The sequence below is a fragment of the Garra rufa genome, chromosome 4 (assembly GCF_049309525.1).
Source record: "Garra rufa chromosome 4, GarRuf1.0, whole genome shotgun sequence".
NCBI lineage: Eukaryota > Metazoa > Chordata > Actinopteri > Cypriniformes > Cyprinidae > Garra > Garra rufa.
The window spans coordinates 12,237,544-12,250,012 of NC_133364.1; the positions used below are offsets into that span (position 1 = coordinate 12,237,544).

The 12,469-nt window shown below is 38.9% G+C and overlaps 1 protein-coding gene across 1 annotated transcript in view; it reads right to left on the minus strand.

The window, feature by feature from the left end:
- Positions 1–12,469, minus strand: part of LOC141332771 (scavenger receptor cysteine-rich type 1 protein M130-like) — a 29,521-nt gene continuing 17,052 nt past the window's right edge. The window contains exons 21-24 of the mRNA XM_073837732.1: positions 5,045–5,206; positions 4,857–4,946; positions 4,612–4,671; positions 1–50 (exon numbers count right to left, since the gene is read on the minus strand). Coding sequence (XP_073693833.1) covers positions 1–50; positions 4,612–4,671; positions 4,857–4,946; positions 5,045–5,206 — 362 coding nt within the window. The remainder of the gene's footprint in view (positions 51–4,611; positions 4,672–4,856; positions 4,947–5,044; positions 5,207–12,469) is intronic.

A 12,469-nucleotide genomic window follows, 5' to 3' on the forward strand; every position in this document is an offset into this window, starting at 1 on the left:
TTACACAGTTCCTCCATGTTGTCCTGGCTGCTCACCCACATCATCATAGTCTAGAAAACAAGATCAAATTCACATATCAATATATACTTTTATTTAATTATAATCACTAATATTTATTTTTAAGTATTATAATGTAAAGTTATTATAAATATAATGTACATTGGTATTTGTGGTCAATTTAAATCAGCTAACGTGGCCAGAGAAATTGATCTTACTAGAACTAAATTGAAATAATTTAGGGTATGAATTAAAAAGTTTAAGTATCACACCAATCATGTCACTCAAACATTACTTGACATTTTCCACATCATTATACTCCTCCTGAACACCCTCTGATATACAGGTCCTTCTAAAAAAATTAGCATATTGTGATAAAGTTCATTATTTTCTATAATGTACTGATAAACATTAGACTTTCATATATTTTAGATTCATTACACACAACTGAAGTAGTTCAAGCCTTTTATTGTTTTAATATCGATGATTTTGGCATACAGCTCATGAAAACCCAAAATTCCTATCTCAAAAAATTTACATATTTCATCCAACCAATAAAAGAAAAGTGTTTTTAATACAAAAAAAGTCAACCTTCAAATAATTATGTTCAGTTATACACTCAATACTTGGTCGGGAATCCTTTTGCAGAAATGACTGCTTCAATGCGGCGTGGCATGGAGGCAATCAGCCTGTGGCACTGCTGAGATGTTATGGAGGCCCAGGATCCTTCGATAGCGGCCTTAAGCTCATCCTGAGCGTTGGGTCTTGCGTCTCTCAACTTTCTCTTCACAACATCCCACAGATTCTCTATGGGGTTCAGGTCAGGAGAGTTGGCAGGCCAATTGAGCACAGTAATACCATGGTCAGTAAACCATCTACCAGTGGTTTTTGTCACTGTGAGCAGGTGCCAGGTCGTGCTGAAAAATGAAATCTTCATCTCCATAAAGCTTTTCAGCAGACGGAAGCATGAAGTGCTCCAAAATCTCCTGATAGCTAGCTGCATTGACCCTGCCCTTGATAAAACACAGTGGACCAACACCAGCAGCTGACATGGCACCCCGTACCATCACTGACTGTGGGTACTTGACACTGGACTTCAGGCATTTTGGCATTTCCCTCTCCCCAGTCTTCCTCCAGACTCTGGCACCTTGATTTCCGAATGACATGCAAAATTTGCTTTCATCCGAAAAAAGTACTTTGGACCACTGAGCAACAGTCCAGTGCTGCTTCTCTGTAGCCCAGGTCAGGCGCTTCTGCCGCTGTTTCTGGTTCAAAAGTGGCTTGACCTGGCGCCTGTACACGGTGGCTCTGGATGTTTCTACTCCAGACTCAGTCCACTGCTTCCGCAGGTCCCCCAAGGTCTGGAATCAGTCCTTCTCCACAATCTTCCTCAGGGTCCGGTCACCTCTTCTAGTTGTGCAGCGTCTTTTGCCACACTTTTTCCTTCTCTGCTCGTTTAGAGAACCTTTTCAAGATATGCTCATTTTTTGAGATAGGAATTTTGGGTTTTCATGAGCTGTATGCCAAAATCATCAATATTAAAACAATAAAAGGCTTGAACTACTTCAGTTGTGTGTAATGAATCTAAAATATATGAAAGTCTAATGTTTATCAGTACATTACAGAAAAAAATGAACTTTATCACAATATGCAAATTTTTTGAGAAGGACCTGTAAATGTGGCTCATATTAATTACATGTGCAAATAATCTATGCCACTGTAACTGTTACGGGTGCGTGCAGGAGTTGACGAGACGGACGACAAGGATTACAATATACAATATATTTAATATAAATCTTCGATTGGAACAAGGCAGGAACAAGTCAGGAACATCACACACATCTATTCAGACAAAAGGACCGACAGGGAACTGAACTCACAGACAGACTTATAAGGACAGACTAATAATAAGACACAGGTGACATAGATGACTGATAAATCAAACACAGGTGACGGTGATTACACAAACGAGGACTAAACCAAAGCAGACAGATTAACGGGGGAAGACAATGGGAGAAACCAAATACATGACATGACTAAGACATAAACTGACAGAACTGTAACATTACGCCCCCCTCCGGAAAGGCGCGTCCTCGCGCCGTAGAAAAAACGAAAAAACGAGAGGGGCGGAAAACCAGGAAAATAGAGTCAATAAGGGAGGGGGCTCCGGCGGAGGACGCAACCCCCGGAGGAGGACCAGAACACAAGTCCAACGGGCAAAAAAGACAGTCCATGGGGGCGACGACGGAGGGAGGAGCCAGGGAAGACACAGGAGGGACCTGAAGCAGGAGAACAGGACCCAGATCGCAGCCAGGATGACGGCCCACGGAGGAGCCGACGGAGGGAGGAGCCATGGTGGAGGACGGACCGCCGACTCCGTGGGGCCGACCGACAGAGGCAGAGCAGCTGGCAGAGGAACCCGAGGCGGAGATGGAGAGCCGAAGATCCAGGGCGACACCGCGGATCCGGAGGGCCAAGGCGGAACGGGCTCTGGCGGCCGAGGCGGAGACGGAGTCCCGGAGATCCGCGGCGGAGCCGGAGCGACAGAGGATGGAGGGTGTGCCCGCAGGAAGGAGGAGTCCCAAGGAGCCGGTGGGACGGCGTGACGAGGCGCAGCCGGAGGAGCAGAGTCCTGAGGATCCGATGGGGTGACGACTGACCAGGGCGGAGCCGGAAAGACGATGGAGCCCGGTGGAGCTGGTGGACCGACGGGCGACGGTGGAGAGGAGGGCGCTGAGAGCCGTGGTGGAGCCGCAGGGTCGGAGGACCGAGGTGGAGGTCTGGATTCGGAGGCTGGAGGCGGAGATGAGGGAACCTCCAGCCTTGCCACCGAAGTGAGCAGGCATCCCTGCGGCGAGCCCACTGCAGAGATGGTGGGCTGAGGGTGAGCAAGGAGACTGACTGCTGACTTGGGGAACTTAGGACGGCTGGGCGGAACCAGCGGGGACTCAGGGCGGCTGGGCGGAACCAGCGGGGACTCAGGGCGGCTGGGCGGAACCAGCGGGAACCAGGCAGATTCGGACAGATGAGGGCGGGTGGGAGGGAAGTCAATGCGCGTCAGTGGCTCAGAGAAAAAGTCTATTAAATCCGGCGTGTCAATATCCACAGTCTCAGAAACAAAGTCAATTAAGTCCCCAGAGATATCCAGCTCACCCCCAGCGGAGTTGCAGTGGGCAGGGCTCTCCATTTCCCTCCCTAGCTCCACGTCGCAATCCACCGTCAGAGATGTGGGATCCGACTCACGCACCTGATCAGCCGGAGAGGACTCTGGCTCTGTCGCTCGCGGCTCTAGTCCTGCATCCGCGGTGCGCTCGGGTTCCAGCTCTGCATGTCGGGGCGATGGTTGGCTGCTCTCTGGGTTGTGAGCGGGGCTGACGTCCTCCTCGATGAAATCGACAGTCCAGGAAGATCCATTGGACGCCAGCACCCACTCGACGAATCCGGCAAAGCTCTCTCGAGGACCCTCCCCGGACAGCTGCGTCTTGATGTTGTCATTAAGTCCGTGGTGGAAGAACGTGCACAAGCAGCTGTCCGGGTAGTGAGTAGATGGAACGAGGAACAGAAAGTCTCTGGTGTGGTCCTCGAGAGAGCGTCTCCCCTGCTTCAGGAGAATGATGGCAACGTTGGGGTCATCCATGAGGGAAAAAATATAAAACAAACACTGATACAAAAACGAAAAAATAAACGCAGGGAAAGACGCCAGGTAAACTGTAGCTGGTCGGTCCTTATGTTACGGGTGCGTGCAGGAGTTGACGAGACGGACGACAAGGATTACAATATACAATATATTTAATATAAATCTTCGATTGGAACAAGGCAGGAACAAGTCAGGAACATCACACACATCTATTCAGACAAAAGGACCGACAGGGAACTGAACTCACAGACAGACTTATAAGGACAGACTAATAATAAGACACAGGTGACATAGATGACTGATAAATCAAACACAGGTGACGGTGATTACACAAACGAGGACTAAACCAAAGCAGACAGATTAACGGGGGAAGACAATGGGAGAAACCAAATACATGACATGACTAAGACATAAACTGACAGAACTGTAACAGTAACTTGATTTGAAAAATAATTCTAATCTAGCAAAGTAATTTTAAGACCCACACCTGTTTTAATATTTTTGGAAAACTGTTGTACAATGATAACATCATCATAGTTTTCTGGTAACCCATCTACAACAAAATAACAGAAAATTAATTTTGGATTTTGAAACGGTACATATGTATAATTAGAACCCATAAAAATAATTTTGAAATCTAAAGAAATAATTAAAAGAAATAAACCTGTAGCAGAATGTCTCAGTCTAGCTGTGATCGCATCATCATAATCCTCTGGTGTGGTTTGTTGCTCTTTTAAATTATGCAACAGCAATGACAAAGTAGGTAGAGATTAAGCCAAATAGGGATTTAATTAAGTGAATCAGTTACAAATTTACTGACCTCTTGCGTCTCTCGTGGTGGTGACCTCATTATAGTAGTCAGGTGTGACTCCTACTGAAGATTGTGCTTTTACAAAATATATTATTATTATAACAATACAATTGTTTAATTATGGTTTAAATTAGAAGGTAACATTATTATACTTAAGCTATCTAACCTGATAGAAGCTCATCAGCATCTTCATACCTAGAATGCTGTTCTTCAGAAAGGCCACTGCCTATTATTAGAGAAGTAGAACACAGACTCATTGACAATCACAAATCAGCCAAATTTCCTTTAGATCATATAACACTAACCCTATATCATTTCAACACACTAAATGTGATTTACTCCACTCAACCCCCTGAATAAAGTGATTATCCTGTTGATCTCAACACATCAGAAACTATAACATTTACTCACCCCTCTGAGTAAGGAGACTTTGTCTATTGTTAGGCCTTTGCTGAATTTCCTCATAAACGGCCTCAGTCGTCATCCTCCTCTTAGAGAGAGCTGTGAGTGTAGACAGACAAACCTGCTGTCAGTTCACAACACATGACTGATCACACACTGAATAAGACACAATATGACAGTCTCTGGATCTCTCCTACCTCTCCTCATCACTCTGTTCTGCTGAATCAGTATAAGCAGTGGCACTAAGAGCAGGAAGAGCACAACTCCCAGTACAATCACAAGAGAGAGAGACACTGCTGGAGGAGTTTGTGGAGGAGCGACTGATGTTGATGTGGCAGGTGTAGTGGACACAAACAAACCTGGCAATATAAAATTATTTAATTGCTAAATTATTAGGTAACGCTTTAGATTACGGCCCGCAAAGAACTACGTAAGTAAACTGAATTTACGGTGTAAGTTTCTGTAATTATAGTGTACCTATATATAACGAACATGTAGGTATAGTGGAAGAATATGTTAATTTTGGGTAATTAGGGGGTAACAAACCAGATATGCAACATGCAAAGAACTACATAACTATACTGAAATTACGGTGTACGTTTCTGTAATTATAGATACCTATAAAGAACGTACATGTAGGTATAAGGGAAGAATGTGATAAATTTGGGAAAAAATAAGGGGGTAACAACCCAGATATGCAACCTGCAAAGAACTACATAAGTATACTGAACTTACTGTGTACGTTTCTGTAATTATAGCGTACCTATTAAAGCACATACGTGTAGGGAGAACATATTACATTTTGATAATTGGAATAACAACCAGACACGCGACCTGCAAAAAACTGTAAGCAAACCTAAGTTACGGTGTAACAGGTATCTTTATTACTGTGTCAGGCATAAATCGTACGTTTGGTGTATCTACACGTAAGCTTTTTTAAATTACTGGTAAAATACACTCTTGTTGCATGTAATTACAGGGTAAGTGCGCCATCTGCGGGCTGTAAATTAAAGTGGCGATTGTTCCGCTCTTGTTCAAATAAATTACAGGGTAAGTAGACATCTGCGGGCTGTAAATTAAAGTGGAGATTGTTACCCCCTTGTTCAAAGAAGTTACAGAGTAGGTACAATACATATACGCACAATCTGAAAATATATCTCAGATATATCTAAACATATTTTTTAAAGTTGCTAACCTCACTCCTACCACTAAACCTAACGTTAACTATGACTGTACAGTAATAAAAATATAAAAGACAGGAAAGTGCAATCATAATCATTTATTTATTGCAAAAATCAACAGCTGTACAAAAAAGTAGCTAATCCAAATAACGATGCGTCTGCAGCCACAGTCCTCTCTGGCGGAATACTGTAGGTTTGAGGTGCAGTAGGATGAGAGCAGAATTTAAATTGTTAATCGCTGAAAATATTATTCAGATTGTCTTGATCCACTCCTCAAAGGCTCCCACGCATCATTTCAACACATTTCACCAGAAAAACGGCATGTCGTAATCTGTGACGAATGCAGGCGAGAGCCAATGAACGTCCGATTTTCCTGTCGCAAAATTCACTACAGCACGGGTTTATAGCTGATGCTGCTGGACTCGCCGTTCGGGATGCAGATGAAGATCGTCGGATAAAGGCCTGAAATTGGGTCTGGTCCTCGCAAATCTAGATTCTGAAGATCTGGGTTACAGCACACAAATAAAATTGTTTCATTTTGTAATTGAGATGCGTGTTCCGTGTATTTTATGGTTCTGTTGTTAGTCACAGCATGTCAGAGAAAACGCCTTATGTGTCCCACCACGGCAAACGAAGTTAATATTACATGAATGATTAAACGATTGCAGAAATTTTATGTATTTTAAGGGTTTAAATTGTAGTCTTGATAACATTATGTAGACATATAGTCTAGTGTCTGTAAAAACGTAAATAAATGTATGTTTTGTAGAACCACATTTTACGTAAAATACATACGAATTATTATGAGGTCACATTTCTATGTATTACTATTGTGTACCTACCCTGTAACTTCTTTGAACAAGAGTGGAACAATCGCCACTTTAATTTACAGCCCGCAGATGTCTACTTACCCTGTAACTTCTTTGAACAAGAGCGGAACAATCGCCACTTTAATTTACAGCCCGCAGATGGCGCACTTACCCTGTAATTACATGCAACAAGAGTGTATTTTACCAGTAATTTAAAAAAGCTTACGTGTCGATACACCAAACGTATGATTTATGCCTGACACAGTAATAGAGATACCTGTTAACACCGTAACTTAGGTTTGCTTACAGTTTTTTGCAGGTCGCATATCTGGTTGTTATTCCAATTATCAAAATGTAACATATGTTCTCCCTACACGTACGTGCTTTAATACTGTAGGTACACTATAATTACAAAAACGTACACCGTAAGTTCAGTATACTTATGTAGCTCTTTGCAGGTTGCATATCTGGTATGTTACCCCCTAATTACCCAAATTTAACATATTCTTCCCTTATACCTACATGTTCGTTATATATAGGTACATTATAATTACAGAAATTTACACCGTAAATTCAGTTTACTTACGTAGTTCTTTGCGGGCCGTAATCTAAAGCGTTACCGACCAATTCATAAAGAATAGCTAATTAACTATCACAACAGTAACATTCATAAAATGAACAATTAGGTTCTTTGTGCAAACTAATTTATGAAAACCACCACCATCAACGGTTGAAGTACCGGTTGAAATTGTGACTCTTACCAAAATATGAATGGATGTGTTCTCTGTTCATTTCAAACAAACATATAATTTATTTAATTAGGATGTAATGCCAGCAATGATTGGATTCTCATGATTGGATTATTTCACTATTATGAGCTGCATTTAGTTAAATGTTGTTTTTTTGTTTTTTATATATAGTATTCTGGGGCAGGCCTCTCTTTAGTGTGATAGTAAATAAGTTCTTTTGCTTCCGTAATGAAGACATTAACTGCATTTATTTTGTTAAGCACAAACAACATTTTCCACATTACAATGTCTGTTAGAATATCAGTATAGTGCTTCAAAGAAATGCATGGCTGTACAGTATGTCATTTAAAATATGTTAAAAAAAGTTTATTGTAAATTACTTGCAAAATCCATCTTAACCCCTCAATAATAACTCAAGTGTTACCTTGTCAGTCCACATGAACTACTAGTGTGATCTGGCCCATTATTTTAAAGTGAAAAATATGTTAACCCCTCAATAATAACTCAAGTGTTACCTTATCAGTCCGCATGAACTACTAGTGTGATCTGGCCCATTATTTTAAAGTGAAAAACATATTAACCCCTCAATAATAACTCAAGTGTTACCTTATCAGTCCGCATGAACTACTAGTGTGATCTGGCCCATTATTTTAAAGTGAAAAATATGTTAACCCCTCAATAATAACTCAAGTGTTACCTTATCAGTCCACATGAACTACTAGTGTGATCTGGCCCATTATTTTAAAGTGAAAAATATGTTAACCCCTCAATAATAACTCAAGTGTTACCTTATCAGTCCGCATGAACTACTAGTGTGATCTGGCCCATTATTTTAAAGTGAAAAATATGTTAACCCCTCAATAATAACTCAAGTGTTACCTTGTCAGTCCACATGAACTACTAGTGTGATCTGGCCCATTATTTTAAAGTGAAAAATATGTTAACCCCTCAATAATAACTCAAGTGTTACCTTATCAGTCCACATGAACTACTAGTGTGATCTGGCCCATTATTTTAAAGTGAAAAACATGTTAACCCCTCAATAATAACTCAAGTGTTACCTTGTCAGTCTGCATGAACTACTAGTATGATCTGGCCCATTACTGTCGCCTACCGTGACAGCGTTCGGTCTGCTCTTTAGCCCCTAAAAGCTTTAAAAACACCTTCAATCATTAACAAGAAATTAGCTGTGTGTAAGGGGATATTCACCCTGTGTGTTTATAAATAAGACAATACATTAAAATGATATGGTAAGAAACACCTGTTTCCAATATCAATCAGCAAAACGAGCTGTTTTGTACTGCTAAATTTGCTGGAAGCAGATGAGACTGGAAGCCAGACCCACTACATTTCTCGGATTTGGCCTTTTATACAGTATCACTGTCTTTAACCATTAAGCCACATTAAGTTTTTGTTTATAACTCTATGGGAGGTAAATGCTTAACATAACTATATGCATTGCTTTCATATTCTAGAGTCCTCTGCTTGCAAACTCCTTTTAGAAAGGCAAAGAATATCCACAGTTTTAAAGTGAATAATATTGCATTTATGTTTAGACATTTAGCAGACGCTTTGATCTAAAATCGACTTACGAAAGAGGACCTGGGAGCAATCAGAATCAACAAAACTGCAGTAACATGCAAATGTTATGACAAGTCTCATTTAGTCTAACGCAGTACACATAGCAAGGTTTTTGTTTTTTTTTAATTAGATTTTTTTGTTAAGAAAACAAGCAGTAAGTTAATTAATAGAGTCTAAAAGATTTGTTTTATAAAGAATATAATTAGAATAGAGGATGCTAGAGGGTCAAATAAATACAATATAATATATTTTAGTTATATAAACATTAGTTATTATTGAAACACAACGTATAATTGGTCATTTAAGTGTATGCATTTGAAAGGAAAAAGTATTGGTATCGGTATCAATATCGGCGATATTGGCCCTGTATTTACTTGGTATCAGATCGATACCAAAATTTGCAGTATCGCACACCCCTAATTTGAAGAATCCTACGAATTTGGACAGCCTTCGTCACGGCGCTGTGACGTAGCATCCTTCAAATGAGTCCTCCGAAGGATGTAGACCCTGAATTAAGACACAGCCTTTATTACTGTACAGAAAGAGTTATGGTTAACGTTAGGTTTAGAGGTAGGAGTGTGATTAGCGACTATAATAACATATTTGCTATAAAATGGTTTGGGGGTAGGTTAAGGGGGCTATCTAAATCGCTTATTAATGAAATGATGAAATTGTATATTTGCTATAAAATGGGTATGTTTGGGGGTATTAAAATAAACTCAATTTTAAAATTAAAGTAAAATTAAACTCTTTGCACAGTAAATATACCTAGCCACAAGCAAGGTAACACTTGAGTTATTAGTGAAGGGTTAAGATGTTTTTCACTTTAAAATAATGGGCCAGATCACACTAGTAGTTCATGCAGACTGACAAGGTAACACTTGAGTTATTATTAAGGGGTTAAGATGGATTTTGCAAGTAATTAACAATAAACTTGCACTGAAGCACTAGTGATATTCTAACAGACATTGAACTGTGGAAAATGTTAACAAAATAAATGCAGTTAATGTCTTCATTACGGAAGTAAAAGAACATAATTATTTACTATCACACTAAAAAGAAGCTTGCCCCAGAATACTATTAATACTAATACTAAAAAAAACATTGAACATTGATCTAAATGCAGCTCATAATAGTGAAATAATCCAATCATGAGAATCCAATCATTGCTGGCATTACATCCTAATTAAATAAATTATATAATTGTTTGTTTGAAATGAACAGAGAACACATCCATTCATATTTTGGTAAGAGTAACAAACTTCAACCAGTACTTCATCCGGTGATGGTGGTGGTTTTCATAAATTAGTTTGCACAAAGAACCTAATTGTTCATTTTATAAATGTTACTGTTGTGATAGTTAATTAGTTATTCTTAATGAATTGGTCACAGTTCACAAGTAGTTCTCAATGACAATTTTTTTTTTAGTAATTATCAAATACCTAATAAGGGACTACCTTTGTCCAAAATTAGCAATTACCTACTGCTTAGTTATTCTTTCTTCTATATTAGTTAATAGTATTAAGTTAAGTGTTAATGTAGAACTACCTATTACTTCCTGTATAGTTACTTGTTAACAACATCCCATTATTCTAAAGTGTTACCTATTACAACTGTCAGTACTGATGAACTCCTCCCCATACATCAAGAAGCCTCACTGAGGGGAAGCACACACACAGACACACACACACGCAAGTGTGTGTGTGGGTATATATATGTATATACATATCAAGACTTACAGGAGACAGGAAATTCTCCGGTTTATTTACAACATCAAAGCCCAACACCTGCAGAGACGAGATAAAAGCACTTATAACTAACTCTATGTCCTAAATATGTCTATTAGCATATACATGTTAGCATGACATTAACATGTAATAAACTCAACTCTGTAAAATTTAAAATAATAATATGAGTAAATGCTATTAAAATAGTTTAACAAATATTTAGCATAAAATATTATGTAAAAATATTTTATGTAAAAATGATATAAATAATTTCTGTAACTAATGTGAAATTTACCTTATTCCACAAGTGGTTTCAGATGGCCCACAAAAACCAGAACTCTCTTTCAGTGAAGATAAGCATGTTGTTTTCCTTGTGACCAGAGAGAGTCAGTGTGCTCCATTTCTGCTAAATCACTTTGTACTATAAATTCTTCTTTTCCAAGTGTTGTACAATGTAGGCCAGAGCTTTTGCCATCTTATCAATGTACTCAAATCAAAAGATTGACATCAAATCAAGTTTTGCCTCCCTGTTTGAAACCTGCAATTGTAGTTATTTGCGGAATTATCCTCTTTTAAGTGGGTTGTGGATGGCCAAGGCTTCACAGCGTGGATTAATCTAATCTCAGTTAACGCACTAGTGTGGATATTCACTGTATTTAGGAATTACAGATAGTAAGTCTTGGAAATATGTCCAAAAGAAGATGTTTCACGTTTCAAATATCATTTGAACAAGCAAGTAAGCGAACTATTTTTCTTCTGACCAACTGAAAAAAAAAAAAGTTTTACAATAAATCCCGCTACCAAATGGTGATGTAATCTAACTCCCAAATTTTGAGTTCAACTTTTTTGTGTAAAACATTTTAGAACATGATTTCTACAGAAGGGGACCCAAGTCAATATGCTGTTCAGGGGGCCCAGAAACCATAGCGCCGACCTTATGCCTGTAAACTACAAAAGTAACTTATGTGAGTAATGTTATGACATTTATGGTGAGTTTTTTTATTCCTACCTGTCACCTGAGAAGAGATACAAACACCAATTACTAACTACTGTTAACAAACACTAACAACAACTCTGGCATTAAGTACACAGACACAGATTAAAATTAAACCTTTACTCATTACAGATTCAAACAAAGTGTGATATGTAACAGTTAAAAATGGGCAACTTTGCCATTGATGTTTTTCCTGTACATTCTAACCAGGAGCACTACAGGTGTTTAAATGCTTGGTAACACTTTACAATACGTGTGCACAAATAAGCATTAATTCATGTTTAATTAATGCACAGATAATCACGAGTTAATGTATAATTAATGAAGAACTAAACTATTTATTAATGATTACTACATCAGCAACTAATGAACATTCATGATTCATAGATTAAGTAATCAATAAATTGTTATTAGTTAATTGTGCCATAATGTATTAATTCCATAATAACTTATTTTATTAACTAATAGTGTAAATTCATGTGTTAGTTACCACAGTGGTCAAAGCTATGTACTTCAACTTCCAGTTGTCTGCTTTAATTACTCATTAGCTAATGATTTGCAAAGATATCATTATGTTATGA